Below are 16325 nucleotides of genomic sequence, written 5' to 3' on the forward strand. Positions count from 1 at the left end.
AAATTTTTCCAACAATGCTATAAGAAATGTATGGAGATCAGCCAGGAGAAATTGTATGTGGATATTGGGGCTTAAAGTGTTAACACTCACCATCTTCATCAGTGCGACACGTGATTACATTCGTGAAATTTGATTGGCCCTTGCTGTTGGCGGCGGCTCCTTTGATGCTGTACTCTTGGTATTTTGACAAGTTTCTAACTTCGCCATTCAGACTTGCTCCATCGAATGTTACCGTAATAAGATCGCCTGTTAATACGTCAGTAAAGTTGAATATATACATGGTGATTATTCCGAGACGCAACGGTTCGGGGACTGGACTCCAAGTGATGTTTATACTTGTGGAACTTGTGGCGTTAGCTGAGATGATCACAGGCCCACCAAGTGGAGCTACAACATAACAATGAAAATGGTTATTGGTATCTAGCCTTAAGCCGTGGCTAACGAGCGAACGAGGAAACGAAGCAATGAGCGATGGAAGGAGTAAATGAGCGAACGAACCAAAGAACGAAAAAAGAACGAGCGAACGAGCGAATGATAGAACGAGCGAAGGAACGAGCAAAAGAGCTAAGGAGCGAGCGAGTAAACGAACGAACGAGCAAACGAGCGAATGAATTGAACGAGTGAGCTAATGAGCGAGCGAACGAACGAACAAACAAAAGAATGAGCGAACTAACGAGTGAGCGAACGAAGAAATGAGCAAACGCGCGAACGAGTAAATGAGCGAACTAGTAAACGAATGAAAAATCGAGTGAATTATGAAAAAAAAGAAAAACGGCGAATCTACAATAGCTACTTTTTGGCCACAGTAGGCGTTGGTACCCGAGTTGGTAAAACAGCGTTTAGTTCAGGACCTCGTAGGCGTAGTATTAAAGTAGATTATACTGAATATCTACTCGAATCTACTTGCATTGTTGATTATTGCTACAAAAAAAAAAGGCCATCCCCTTTTATTTTCTTTTATCGTCGTATGTGTTTTCTGATTTTGGGTCGGTCGGTCGGAATAAATAAACAAACAAACAAACAAACAGAAAAGTGGATAAGGAGTCTGGAACTAGGAGGCCCGGTACCTCAGCATAATATCCGTGGAGCCTGGAAACAAGAAGACATGGTTACAAAGTCAACATGGCGGCAATGGAGGTAAAAAAAATCGACGTCGTGGTTAAACTCAAACGAGAACAGCGTAAAAGGGATGAATTTGTCATTGCCTTCATTACCTTCTGCATAACATTTTTTTTAAACGCGAAAATCTGGGTCGGTCGGACGACGCTAAACAGAGAAAAAAAGGAATGGCCAAATTAAAAAAAAAAGAAAATAAAAAAGGCATAAATTAATAATAAACCAAACAAATCCAGCAACTTTCCACTCACTGTCTTCATCTGTGAAACATGTTACGGCCTCGCTGAAATTTCCAGGTCCTTGCTCGTTGAAGGCAGACACCATAATTTCGTATTCGGTGAATTTTTCCAGGTGTTTTAAGGTTACATTTAAAGTTTTGTTACAGGTAATCGTGGTGTCCCACTGCCGAGATGCATTTTGATGAGGTCTGAACAACACTTCGTAACCAGTCAGCTTGATGTCTGGAATAGCGGGTGGCTGCCACTGTACCACGATACTGGACGAGCTGGTATTGTAGGCTCTAACATTTGCTGGTGTTTCGGTAATTGCTAGGCAAACAAAAATAAGTGCTTGTCATTCACATCAGAAGGTGAAACAAGAAAAATAGAAAGGATAACATTTTTATTCTGAGTCCCCGAAGGGAATCGAACCCATGGCCTCCCAGATACCGGTTGGGCGCTCTAACCAACTGAGCTACGAGAGACTCGTGGTGAGCTTGGCCATTTACTAGGTTGATATGTGACACGCGTCCTGCATACTGCTAGCATCAGCAATGTTGAATTCATCAAGTGTGTAGTAAATAATAACGATGGTAAATTTTAAGTTCGGTGATTAAAAATGAAGACGAATTTTTCAACAATGACACGAGCATGGGACAAACAAAAATTTATTTTGCTCGTGTCATTGTGGAAAAATTCATCTTCATTATTTATCACCGAGCTTAAAATTTAAAATTTTTCTTTGTCCCATGCTCGTGTCATTGCTGAAAAATTAATGTTCATTGGTTGTCGAGATAGGTACCATAACATATAACCATAACCATAACAAATAGCCAATCTCGCCGGTCCCTCTTAACCAGTCCGGTCATTAGCTATTGTTTTATCTGGAGAACTCATTGATCAGACAGTGTGGGAGCCGTGCGTGACATCGTGATATTGCGAGATCGCGAGATAGATCCGATATTACACATAGGCAGGATCACGGACGACCATTAAATTAAAAGCATTGTAAAAATAGCCCACATTTTCAGGTGGTACATCAAAAATGGCCACCAATTAAATGCAAGCCTAGCACTTCAGCAAAGGACACTTTTAATAGCCCACTATTCAATCAATCAATCAATCAATCAATCAATCAATCAATCAATCAATCAATCAATCAATCAACCAATCAATCAATCAATCAATCAATCAATCAATCAATCAATCAATCAAGGGTGACGACAAACGGTAAAAACGGGCAAACAAGCGGCCCTCGGATTACAAATTACAACTAAATTAATATATACATTTTACAAAGTGCCATTTCATGCAGTGCCAGCCTTGCATTTAATTGGTTTTCCTAGACGTTACAGTGACGTCTGTAATAAGCATGTCTACAAAAAGAGATCCCGCAATAAGAAGTTCTGGGTTTTACTCTGCGGTATTTGGTTCCCTGCATTCAGAGTTTCATATATTGGCCACCAATGGTGTTAGGTGCACAAAGCATAATGACTAAGAGGGACCCTTTGACCAATGTTTAACTACATACGTTGTCCGGGCGTGGTGAAGAGTTGAACGCTGCTTTTATTCCCAAAGTTTGGGCTGGCCAGAGCACGTTGTACACAGTACTTGTATGTACTGGACTCTTGAAGATCGCAAATCTCTACTTGATTTATCGAGGAGCCTACCATCTTCGTTTTTGATAACGAAGATTGGTCACTGAAGTCATAGTACACTACATATCCTGCAAAAAGTGCAGACTTCTCTGGTGGTACACCATTCCACTGGATTGTAACGCACGAAGACGTTACACTTACTACTGATATGTTCTCAGGAGGTGCAACTGGGAGAGAAAGACACGGACACAATTAGTCACGTCATAAGGGAAGGACAATTATTTTTTTGGAGGAGGGGGGATCAAAATTGTTTCAAGACAACTTTTCCGGCTGCATCTTCCTGCAGACGAAGTTTTTTGATGTCTGCAAACAATTTATTTGGGCTTTTTGCTTTTGCAAACAAATTTTATCAGGATTTTTGATCCCCCCTCAAAAAATAATGGTCCATCCCTAATTAAAGGCCATTTGCTCACATGTAAAACCTTTTTCACATTACAAGCTCAAAGGTAAAGTGAGCTCTGAAGTGAACATTGCCTATTTTGCTCAAAAAAGTAATACAAATTTACCCCCTACCAAAAAAGGGATATCTTAAATTCTTTTAATGATCCTCTCAGATCTGCAACACACGTTGGCAGCATTTATAAGCCCCTTGTAAAATTCATTAATAATTCATGAGGGTGCAAACCAATCCCAGCACAGTATTCAGATCACATGTACACAGCTGTAAACCCCCATACAAATCAATCAATAGAATTAACTTTTGATACAAACTCCTGCTCAGCTAATTAGTATTTATTAACTTTTGATACAGATCTCTACTGATTCGCATAATAATACTTTGCATTCAATTTATTGTTTTCATTTCACAAGTAGAATAAAATATTCGCGTCCGATCTGTATGGGCGTTTACAATGGCGAGCCGATAGGCTCGCCATTGTAAACGCCCATACAGATCTCCCGCTCATATTTTATCTACTACTTAAAGGAGAAGTTCACTCCAGAATGGCCATTTATTTTCTTTACGCCAATAAAATATTTATACAAAGATATGTTATTCACCAAAATTTCAGCTTCCAACGAGCGCCAAAACCCCATAAAATCTTCAGCTGAGCGCCGCCATCTTGTAGCTGGTAATGTATGCGTGACGTCAAAGAGCTCAGCCAGAAATTTTGCGGGAAAATATAAATACTCGAAACGCCTTGTTTCTTTGTAGTGGCTTTTGTTTGTCAAAATGCCTGTTTTTGCGACTTACCAAAAGTCGTGGTGACAGCAATGATCTCACTCTGCTTTCCCGCTCCAGCCATAGTATAGGCAGCTACGGATATGTTGTACGTAACCCATGGTTCTAATCCTGGTAAAGTGACGGAGTTCACGTGTTCGTTGATGATGGTAACATTGACTAGTTCGCTTCCTGCTTGTTCGATGTAAACCTCAAATCCCTGAAAAATGTCCCAAATTTCCAGAGGGAGGCTAGGATCGTCCCATGCGATAACTATGCTTGTATCACTGACAGTTGTTGTGCGAACATTGGTCGGAGCTTCGTTTGGAACTGAAAGACAGAAATATTTATGTTGAATTTGGGCACTGTTCATCTGAAAGTTTAAAGGGGCTTTGTCACGGATTTTAACAGATTTTTGAACAGCCAGAATTTTATCGTAGAAAACCTAAAAATAATGGTCCATTGTTATTAAATTGTTATGTTAGAGCACTGAAAGTGTTAACAAGCGACTTTGGCTGCAGATGGCAAGGATGGAAATGGATTGCAGGCTAAACTTTTCAAGTCGTCACCGCGCGTCTTTTAAAAAATCGATATTAATTAATAGCCGTAGTTTGATTTCTATCTGCAAATTAAAAGGTTATACCTTCCTTTAGATATTCAAAAGGTTAAAGTTTTGATGGGTTTATTTGCCTACCACTTATTTCCAAACAGTTTAGACCAAAAATTTGCGAAATCCCCGTGACGTAGCTCCTTTTAAAAAAACTTTCAATCTCTAGCTCAAAACATTAATTCTCCTTGTAAAATTCATTAACTATTCATGAGGGTGCAAACCAATCCCAGCATTGTATTCAGATCACATGTACACAACTATAAACCCCAATACAAATCAAACAATAGAATTAACTTTTGATACAGACTCCTGCTCAGCTAATTAGTATTCATTAACTTTTGATACAGATCTCTACTGATTCGCATAACAAAACTTTGCATTCAATTTATTGTTTTCATTTCACAAGTAGAATAAAACATTCGCGTCCGATCTGTATGGCGTTTACAATGGCTCGCCTATCGGCTCGCCATTTTATTATATGGCTACAATAAGACGCGCGCTCTGATTGGCTGCTGAGCGGGCATTATTTTCTTGTAATGACCGGGCATTATGAAAATTTTTCTCGGCTCGACGGTTTTTTGAGTTGTGAGTAAAAGCTACTAGCGAGGGGGCAAAAACAACAAATAATGACGACAAAATATAACTATCTTTTCAATAACTGAAAGAAAAATATAAGCATACCGATACTTCTTTAGAATGAGCGACGAAGAGAGCCACAGAGAGCGAGAGCGAGTTTTACCTCCAGTGTTTTTTCCCTTCATTATACTCTTCTTTTGAATAGTGCTTAAAGGCCATATAATAAATAACTTATTAACCTCGTCCGTTCGGTCATTACAGGGGAATCTCAGACCTCGACCTTGATGTATTGACCTCGCTGTCGCTCGGTCAATACATCAAGGCCTCGGTCTGAGATTCCCCTGTAATGACCTCACTCTCGGTTAATAAGTAGTATGTAAACGCCCATACAGATCTCCCGCTCATATTTTATCTACTACTTATTAATTATCATTGATTTATGTTAAAATTTGTTCTGAGAATCTTGAGGTACATCAAAACAATATCCCCAGTTGATGAATTGTTTAATTCACATCGCCTGTCTCAATGACACCTACAACAACGTCAGGAAACATGGCGTCACTGGTAGCGTTTTGTGAAAGACATTTTTCAACAACTCAACAAATTTTGGCCTTAAACTGTTATTTAGATATTTCTGTTGTAGTTAAATTGCCTGAAAATGCTTACCTTCAAAGGGAAATTTGCATATATTTGGGGAATTTTCTTATTCGAAAGCGCCGTTTTGGATTTTTTTGGAGCAACTTTTGCGCACCTTTTTGGATTTTGGAGCACTTTTTTAGCAACTTTTTGACATTCCAGTGAGAAACGTCTCAGCATTTTACGAGCACAATCGGGTCAGGCCTATTCACAGTAGCCTCAATCTGATTGATGTGACATACGACTGACTGATTACATAGTCCATTACGACGACTAAGAGCTAATTTTTATTAAAAAAAGATAACTCAATAAACATAAAGCACACTATAGACCTTAAATGAACGGTGGACGCTATTAACGGAAGAACTTAAACCCGCTATAAACAAACTTTTGTTTACCGTTTTCAGGAGTAAGCTGCTGCAGTTCTAGTGGCATGCCATACAGGTAATTCGTGGAAGATATACTTTGGTTCAGATTTTCAATCAGACTAAAGTCACTGACGTTGTATGTAATAGTGAAGTTTGCAATGATGCTACCGCTCCTAACAAAGAAAGACGCAATGTAAGGATTTAGCATAAAGACAAACCATACAGTACGAACGAACTGACGAGATAGTGAATTTATGAACGAACAAGTTAAAGCACGAATGAAGTAAAGAGCAAACGGAATAACGATCGGAGTAGGGAACGAACAGAGTAACAACCGAAACAAGTATAATTTTCAGAAAATAAAATAATGATAGATAGTCATAGCAATTTTGCTTGGACAATTCTGTCCAAGGGGGAAAGGCGCAATGAGGTAAACCCTATGTGAAGCATCAACCCGTGAAACAAGGCCAGACCACAACACCGGGAACTCTGTGCCCTACTCTTTGCGATAAGTGTATGGGTTCTTTAACGTCCCCTGCTGACCATATAACACTGAAGATGCAGGAGACGGGGCCTACGGTTTATCGTCCTTATCCGAGAAGATTAGAACATCTAACCACTTGCAGATGTCATTGTAAAGGCAGCACGTTCTCCTCAGTTATTTTAAGACCCTGAGTGTGGGTCCGGTCTGGGAGTCGAACCCGAGACCTCCCGCACGACAGTCCGGCGCTCTACCAACTGAGCTAACCGATCGGCGGAACGAAGTATGGAACGATGAAGGAACGAAAAAATGAACGAATGAAATGATGAATGACGAATGAATGCATGAATGCATGAATGAAGGAAGGAAGGAAGAAATGAATTCGAAGGAAGGAAGGAAGGAAGGAAGAAAGAAAGAAAGGAAGGAAGGAAGGACCAATGAAAGTTCGTACTGCACAAAAACTGAGGAGTTATGTCATAAAGGAATCGATGACAATGCAAATGGATACAAATTCACCAATAAATTTACTTAGCTTGAACAATAAAAAATAATAAGCGAATACATGTTATGATTAATTACTATTCAGTAAAGTACAGTAATGTATAGAGAAAGGAAAGATATCATAAAGAGTTTTTTTTTTCATTTTTTAAAATATACATGCAATTACAAAAAAGTGTTTCACTGATACCCACCGAAATTCATTCACTACAACAGTTACTTGCACTCCTGAGTAATTTGAATAGAAGCTGGTAACCTAAAGGAATTGCAGTAAACGTAATCAGATAAAACCATTATGTCTGTTAATATGTCGTACAAGGTGGTTTTAACTTTTAAGTCTGTGGATGATACCCTAGTATGTGACCATTCAAATGAAAGCTATTAAGCAGTACAGTACTTTCATGTGGTACTGTTTATTATGCTGTACAAGGGTGGTTCTAACTTTTCTGTCTGTGGATGAAACCATAGTTTGTGACCACTTATATGCAAGCTATTTTTTATTATTAAGGTGGTTCTAACTTAAAGTCTGTGGGTAAAACCCTAGTGTGTGGCCATTTAAATGAAAGACATTGGGCAGTTTTTTTGATGTGGCACTATTTATTATGCTGTAAAAGGTTATGCTCTTCGAATTCGAGGAGGCTCTATCTTAAGCCTGTGGATTAAACCCAACTTACATTGCTTGTAATGTCATTTGTTAACGATCTGTATCTCTTCGTCTCTGGTGTTTTGAGATCTTCATGCCAAACCTGGTTTTGAATTCGTACTACAACTCGAACACCGAATGGTGCCAACTCTGAAACAATAACATAAAAACGTGTTGCATTACGGGAATCAGTTGTTATAGGAGCATGACTTCATGATGGTAAAATCTGTTTGCTCGAAAGAAAAAACATCAACACAGTCCATTGGAAGTGTAAAACTTTGGAACAGTCTTTTACAAGAAGTTATGTAAATGGAAGTGTCAGTTTCTCTTTGTTCTGTTGTCTTCTGCTCTAACTGAAACGTATTTATTTCATCTAAATTAACCGTGTCGAAATTCAAACGTATTGTTCTATCTTTAATTTTATCTGAATTACTGCTTCACTTGAAATTTTTTCTTAATAATTCACCTTATTATCCAACTCTGATGCGTAGAGCAAAATAACGCGCGAAAAACGTACAAATATCTCACGATATTTGCACTCGTCTCATCCCCCCCCCCCCCCCCGATTAAAAAATGTGAAAAGTCAGCATTTCGGGAAACGAAACCGTTGGATATTAAATCTCTCACAAGAGATTTTAGTGTGTAGAATCGTTGTACATTTTAACTCGTCATTTGTATTTTGACTCGTAAAAATATACAGCAATACTACACACTAAAATGTCTAATAAGATATATTTATTTACCTTGTTTTCTCGGTCCCTACCGTGCGATGACTCGCTGAAGATGCAAATCCTATTTTTTATCACGCCGCAAAGCGCCGGTTTATAAATAGACGGGAAAAAGGCGGTCCAAGTACGGACCAAGAAAAGGCAGTAAATAACAGGCGATAATGACTCAATACACTGACGTGACGAAACTCATTTAATTAGAAAAGTTATTGCACGTTTATGAACTCACCTTTGGTAGCACCGTATATCTGGGCTATCCTTGCTTCAGGTAACACCAATTTCCATATGGCAATATGAAAATAAGCTGCTTTAGCGAATACCCCGTCCCCAGAACTCAGCGAAAGAGAGGACGATGAAAACACAGGCATACCTCCCTGATTGCACCCTTCATCTCTGATAAATTCGTCAACTCTTTGACCGTTCCTGTAAACTGTCAGTGTTTTTGGCGCCAGCGGATTATACGTGAAAGCCAGATGAGACCAAATTTTTTCCGGCATTATAATTTCCTTAAGACAATATTGCGTGGCCCGCTGTACACGGAGAATCAAGGATTTGGTATTCGCTTCCTGGTACACGACAAACTTGCCAAGAGATTTGAAAATGACTTGTCTTTGTCCGTCTATTCGATTCCAACGCTTCAGGAACAACGATACGGTAAAGCCAGTGTCTTCACAAGTATCACTGGCGGGTTTTGTTGCGCACGTGTCTCCCTCGTGATTCAGTTGTATCTCTCCATTGACGCCATCTGTCATGAGGCCGTTTGCCTTGGACACGCCACCCGAACTTTGACCCCAGCCAGGTGTGGCGAGGTCTTGAATATTTTCTACTGAATCCAGTAGCCAAAAATGCGAACAGCCTTGGTATAAAGTTACTGAAATGAAAACAATAGAAATTCATTTGATACTTCATGTACAGTTGAACCTTTTGAATATCGACAACAAAGGGACAGGCAGAGGTAGAGTTTATATGACTTTTGGTTTGTTTCGTATCAAGTGAACAGTCTGAAAGGAGAGTTTCGGCTGTACTTGTTTCCTTTGCAGGCGAATGTTTATGGTCTTAATCCACGAAATGTTTATGCCAGACACAGTTATTTTTACATTTAGCAAGATTAACAGCTATGAACTAACTGTGCTACGTTTATAGACTGGCTCATTTTCGTCCCCATAGCCCCTTTCGCTTCTCTTAGCCGGTGGGGCCTTGGCACGAGAAACGAAGAGCTCTGGAGACATACGAGTTTTTAATTAATTCGAATTTTTTGATTGGCTGTTTGAAATAAAGTCATCTTGAACGGAAGTCAAAAACGCCATGACGCAATCAGGAACTTAGATCACAACTTGAAAAAATCAGGCTGATTCTTTCAAGGCTCCCTTCTTCCTTCAACAGCAATTTACTTTACATCTCCAACTTGATGTACTAGGTGCATTTCATGTGCGAGAAGACCTTTTCGCCAATTTTAGTACTTTTTACCGAAAAGCATTAAAATCCCCGTGACAGTGTCCCTTTAAGCAGTTTTTAACTTTTTCAACCGTTAACAGTTCGATAAGTACTAGTGATATAATTTTTTTCATGCGGGTCCTCTATCCAGGTCGAACTGGAATTCGTAAATGTTCTACGTAACTGCGACACCTTAATCAAATCAACCAAAAACGTTTGCAGGTGAAGTCTTTGGTTCCAACAGAACACGAACAAAGTTAATAACAACTTGCAATGCAATAACTCACAGATTTGACAAAGAGCAGGATTCTTGTCTTGTTCGTTACATCGGCAACCGCCACTTATTTCGTCGCAGTAGTAACCAAAAGGGCACTGCTGGGGACACAACGACCCTAGGGAAATCAATAAGAACATGATGGAAAAACACAAAAACAAAACATAAATTAGACAACAGATTTCCAACAACAAGATGAAAGAAGAAGTCCTTTTACCCTTGAGGACTTAGAGCTTATGGCTTCAAACACATTTTTACTTTTGTGTGCGGACTTGAAAAAAATTCTAGCTCGCACTTACGGCAATTGCTTGTACCCATTTCATTACATGGGCAAAACATAGTGTCTTGTTCATGTCTACGGCACGCATTTGACCAGAGGTTTTAAAAAAGCTATATTTAAAATTGTTATATTCGAGGTCACATGACATCTAACATTAAGATCTCTTTCTCGCCAAAAGTCACTGAGTGGGCAACATTGCAAAATCTATGACGTCATAGGGTAACATTGCAATATTGCCCGCGAATGTTGACCGACGAGCACCATTTTTCAAGTCTTGGTCGTGCTATATAACAAAACACTTAATGACTGATCCCTCGGGAGACCAGTTAAGTTTGTTTCCCTCAAGTCTCAAAGATTCTCGGAAAACAAAATTATCTGTTTCCCTTGGAAACAGTCATTAAGTGTATAATGTTAATGAACGACTGTACCTCCGTGGCCTTTGTATAGAACTTCAACATCACTAGCATTGAAGCTCGACGCTTCAGCCAATACTGTTTCCAGGTTTGAATTTGCAGAGTCTCCTTCATAAGAGATGACATGATGACTGGACCCAGTCCTCATGTTGCCACTGATGCCAATCTGAAAATCAAAAGGAGCTTGTCCAAACGTCGGTCCAGTGGATGGGGAACTGAAAATTGCCATATGGGAAGAATGTTCATTTATTTCCTTTTTGAAAAGGGTACCTTGTGACGTGTAATTTAACGAGAAGATGAATGCCTTGGAATCGGATCTGTAGTTTGTCGAGGAACCTGCGAAGCAGAAATGAAATTTATATTTTACTCTTGTGCCAAGTCGTTGATTTACAATTACACTTCGAGCCTAAGTTTGCTATGAACGAATAGTCCACCAGGTGCAGCCAAGTTGTCTTTCGCTTACAGGAAACGAGGGTGATTAGTGTATTTGCTGAGTTGTCACTTCAAACCTACAAATTTTTGGTATTTTTTGCCGAAATCCTTCTCAAGGCATGCTGTGCGCGCGATCGTGTTCTTTCACGGAATAGGCAACGATGAGAGAACCAATCAGATTTGCGGATTTGCAATAGACCGCGACGAGTGTCTCCTTACATTAACCAACATTGAATACAACTATGATATTTTGACGAGAATTCAGCAGAAATCTAGAAACATTTTTTTTCATGATGTATACGTCTGTATTTAAGTTTTATACTAAGAAACGCCAAGCAAACGCCAAATTTCGTTACTACAAAACACAAAAAAGTCAAATTTCCGCGCCAAAAGAATAGCTTAAAGAGATTCTTCAGAAATAAAAGTTGTTAAAAGATTTTTTAAAACTTTCCATCAATGTTCCCTACCAAGCACCGTTGTTAAAAATAAAATGAAAAAGATAGGCCACCATGCTCGCAAAAGAGATGTGATGGGCCAATCTTACCCCATTTATGCACGTTGTGGTACTAACTTCGAGCGTTATTTCATCGGTCCACATTACATTCTGCGGAGTCGTTTTTTTTTCAAGGCAATAATTTGCGTCCTCGAGTAACAGTTTTGTGCACCCTTTCAGCTATATCTTTTTTCCCTTCGATGATTCTCTTTAAATCGTCTAAATCAAAGAGGAAAATTTGTGCTCCAAAATAATGCAATAGAAAATGTAGCTCGCCCTGCTCGTTTAAGAGCAAAACGACGATTTATCTCCTTCCCGGGCCAAGCCGCATAGAAAAAGCCGCCATTTTGTTTATGTGCGCGCGCTAAACACGCGTAAAATTCTGCGCAGTAAGGATGCGCAATGCAATACTGAGGAATCACCTTAATTGAAAGCTGGTGTCATTAACGAAAGTATTGATAATAGTTTACTCAGGTAGGAAAACACCAAAGGGTGGTAATAACCCTTAAGAAACAAGGATGGTTTAAAAGGGTAAAGAAATAACATACATTGTGTCATGTCAGTTATTAAGCTTGGCTAAGAAATGACAGTACATTAATCAGTCAGTAATTAGGAAAGCTACTCGTATTTTTTCCGAGAAGCTTGTGTCATTGGCTGATTTATGTCTTTCTCAAGGATGGTTCACATTGAAGAAATTTGGAACGGATTATGAACCGCAAAGGGTATGCTACGTTTACAAGGGGACAGATGTAAAATTGCTTAATTATACGTTTTGTAGCCCAAGGATAGTTCCTATGTATTTTCTTTTTATTTTTATCCTTCCTCCTTAACGCTAGTTCATCCTTAGCATCAGGGCCGTAACTAGCAAGAGGCAAGACGAGGCACTTGCCTCGTCTAGATTTTTGCCCAAAATTAAAAACAAAGTTTCAGAGCTTCTAGATTTCAAAATTTTCTGGACGGCATGCCCCCAGAACCCCCTAGCAAGTTCTTGCCTCGTCTATGGCAAGGGTCTGGTTACAGCCCTGAGCATGCTTTTACACAATTGCAAAATAATAAAAAACTGGTACATACAAGATGATGGTTCAATGATCTTCAGCTGTCCGTTAACTTTACTCTTCAGGTTATTCCACGAGAACAAATTCCCGGCGTCATTCCAACAGCTTCGTGTCAACATGACGATCTGAGAAGTCTCCAGTTGTTGGTTCCACATGTTAAAGAGAGTTATTCTCCCTTGAAATGATTTTGACGAATCCACATCTAACGATGGATGTCTTTGGCCAATCGTTAGTGTCGCTCCAGCTGGAATACTGGTGTGCTGCCAGGTGGAATGATTCTTCCACCCGTGACTTACACCATCTTCGTAAAGTATCCACGATTTATGGCCACCTGACCATATAACGACGATTTGGTGCCAAAATCCATCGTTTAATTTTGAAGACGGTGTAACAACGGTGCTAGACAAAACAGCGACATTCGCATTAATCATCACAGTTATGAAACGGGGGGATATGGAACCTTTTTGTTACGAAAAAGGGGGGAACAAAATTTTACAAGAAAGAAAGTTTGGAAAACTTATAACCGGGCGGTTGAACCAATTCTCTGGCTTGAAAGGCACGGCACGGTAAAGCAGTCACTTGAGTAACACATAAGTCTGAGGTTTGCGTAAGTCACGTGGTATGCGTGAGCTGGATTTCGCTCATAACGTCATATCTTGCTTTACTCCACATACCTGGGAGTCTATCTTAAAGACGGCGAATGCTTTCGAGCGAAAAACCTTCAACAAGATATATATTAAGGGCGTTTAATAGCCAGTGAAGGGTAAAAACTCAGGGGTCTTGCGATTCTGGGTTTTAGAATTTTGATGACGTTACGTGAAAACCAAGAATTGCTAGAAAGGAGAGATAAAGTAGCTATAGCTCTAACAGTAGAGCTAGACATGCGCTCACCTGCAATCTGAAATAAGACAGAAACTCAGCCTGGACCCAGATTTAAGCTTTAACTTCATCCTTACTTCATCAGTTCCAAATGATAATGGTATTTCCCCTGCGCCTTGAAGCGATGTCATCATCCAAAATGACACTGTAAAACTTGTAACGCTCGCGGACGATGATGAAGTGGTGGATTGAACATGGTCATCTGCGTTTTGGCGCCAAAAATACAGATCATAGCTGGGATTGTCATTCTTTTGACCTGAAAGTCAGATAAAAGGTAAGTCAGGATCCAGATATGGTACTACAATAGAAAGCACTGAGCTTATTGACTGAGTGGTGGGGCCGGGCAGGAAAGCATGGTCGAGGTCATGGCATACGGAAAGAGAAATATTTTACTGTGACTGGTGCTGTCCGAACAATCACGATAGTATTTTATAACAGGTAGTATTTTAAAATGCTACCTGTTTTAAGCTTGATAAATGTTCTGAATCGCGCGCACTAAATGAACTGTTGATATGTGTGTGTGTGTAGGGGGTAGGGATAGGTAGGGGGTTGGTTGGCTACACGTTAGCTCGCGGTATTGTTTTTTACAGGCCTGTGCCAGTATAGCCGCATGGAGGTATGTTAAAAATAACGTCCTATTGAAAGGCTTTTTCTGCAGCAGTAGCCTGCTTGCTTTTTACCTTTAAAATGACACATTGCACTCAGTGCCAGAGATCACGCACAGAAACAGTGCCTTAGTGCTTTTTTGAGTCGTTTAGATCGTTGCATTGAAGAGTTTGAAATGCCGCTTCTCGTTAACCCTCCAGGTCTCCAAGTGGTATAAGTGATTATATTAGTCACACAATTACCGTGTACAGTGAAACCTTTATTCTGTAGTCATCCATGGGAAATGGATAACTGACCTCTTACTAGAGATATTCTAAAATTTAGCGTGTAATATGGCAAAGAGTGAACTAAAATGCGAAGCTGATCACATCATTTTGTTGGTAACTGAACAATAGTGTCCAACAGTAACACAATATGTGATTAATTAAAATTAAGTAATTGCATATTCAAGGAAGATTAAATAAGTACCATTAAATAATTCTACGGCTTGAATATTACACCTTACAACCTAAACTTTGGCATGAAGTATCTCTGTTTGACTTTCAATAACCCTATATTTTTGTTTTTGATGAAAATCTTTCAAGTGCCGAGAAATTTGCAATTCTGTGCAACGTGCCCATACATTGCTCTGTAATTAATAATGAAATAAGTACCATTAAATAATTCTACGGCTTGAATATTACACCTTTCAGTCTAAAATTTGGCATGAAGTATCTCTGTTTGACTCTTAATAACCCTACGTTTCAATTTTTGATAAAAATCTTTCAAGAGTTGAGAAATTTGCGATTCTGTGATGTACGTATACATTGCCCTGTAATTATGTAAATCATCTCTGTGATTAAATAATTCTCGCTCGAATATTACACCTTTCAGTCTAAAATGTGGCATGAACTATCTTTGTATGACTCTTAATAACCCTACATTTTTGTTTTTGGTGTGGATCTTTCAAGAGTCGAGAAATTAGCAATTCTGTGCAACGTTCCCATACATTGCTCTGTAATTGCATAAATTTAAATCATTCGCTACGCTTGAATATAATTGCGACATGCAGTGCAGAAATTTGGTGGAAATTATCTTTTTACGACAAACTAAAACAAAGAGTTTTAGTGTTTTTCTTACTCATAACCGAGTAATTAAACATGTTTTTTTTAAAGCACGTCCAAATATAATATCAGTTAAAACATAAAAAACATAAAAACATAAAACATAAAAACAAAAGTTACGATAGCTCAGTTGGTAGAGAACACTTCTACAGAAGTTGTGTATGCCTTGGTCGTTGGTTCCAATCCAAATGGAAGCCATTATTCTTTTTTTCTCTTTTTTTTTTAAAAAGTCAGTATGCCGTTTTATATAAAAGTTTAAAGGCTGAACAAACGCAACAGTAAATTTTTATAGCGGAGCTCGCAAGGCGCCGAAGGCGCCTTGTGCGGAGCCCCATAGACAGGCAAATGGTATGAAAGAAGGAACACTATGGAAATGAGTTTTCATGGTCAACATGGATAGCGGCATGGTTCGCGGGCGCGTACGGCGTACGTACGTACGGAGTTGCGCAACATGGCCGCCATAGTTTGATGGTAGAAATAGTGAAGCAAGAAGGCCGTATAAAGGCGGCCGTATAAAGGCGGCCTTTAAAATTTAAAGAGGTTTGAAAAGAAAAACAAGAAGCAATGAAACAAAATGTGGCTGAAAATTACGTGTAGAAAGTAATCGACCGCCAAAAAAGTGGACATTGAGAGCCATAATCGATCGATGACTTTCGTGTCTATCT

At 39.3% G+C, this 16325-nt stretch overlaps 2 protein-coding genes across 2 annotated transcripts in view; both read right to left on the bottom strand.

The window, feature by feature from the left end:
- LOC144630299 (uncharacterized) overlaps window positions 1–13446 on the bottom strand; it is a 35338-nt gene extending 21892 nt beyond the window's left edge. The window contains exons 1-11 of the mRNA XM_078488630.1: window positions 13089–13446; window positions 11108–11428; window positions 10413–10517; window positions 8921–9562; window positions 7995–8113; window positions 7515–7576; window positions 6372–6514; window positions 4185–4481; window positions 2866–3159; window positions 1368–1664; window positions 91–387 (exon numbers count right to left, since the gene is read on the bottom strand). Of these exons, the coding sequence (XP_078344756.1) occupies window positions 91–387; window positions 1368–1664; window positions 2866–3159; window positions 4185–4481; window positions 6372–6514; window positions 7515–7576; window positions 7995–8113; window positions 8921–9562; window positions 10413–10517; window positions 11108–11428; window positions 13089–13227 (2716 nt within the window). The 5' untranslated portion in view covers window positions 13228–13446. The remainder of the gene's footprint in view (window positions 1–90; window positions 388–1367; window positions 1665–2865; window positions 3160–4184; window positions 4482–6371; window positions 6515–7514; window positions 7577–7994; window positions 8114–8920; window positions 9563–10412; window positions 10518–11107; window positions 11429–13088) is intronic.
- A 513-nt stretch (window positions 13447–13959) lies between these two features.
- Window positions 13960–16325, bottom strand: part of LOC144629674 (uncharacterized) — a 55975-nt gene continuing 53609 nt past the window's right edge. Inside the window, exon 25 of the mRNA XM_078487901.1 lies at window positions 13960–14207. Within this exon, the coding sequence (XP_078344027.1) occupies window positions 13960–14207 (248 nt within the window). The remainder of the gene's footprint in view (window positions 14208–16325) is intronic.

Source organism: Oculina patagonica, chromosome 11 (genome assembly GCF_052425735.1).
Source record: "Oculina patagonica isolate OP01 chromosome 11, crgOcupat, whole genome shotgun sequence".
In the NCBI taxonomy this organism is placed as follows: domain Eukaryota; kingdom Metazoa; phylum Cnidaria; class Anthozoa; order Scleractinia; family Oculinidae; genus Oculina; species Oculina patagonica.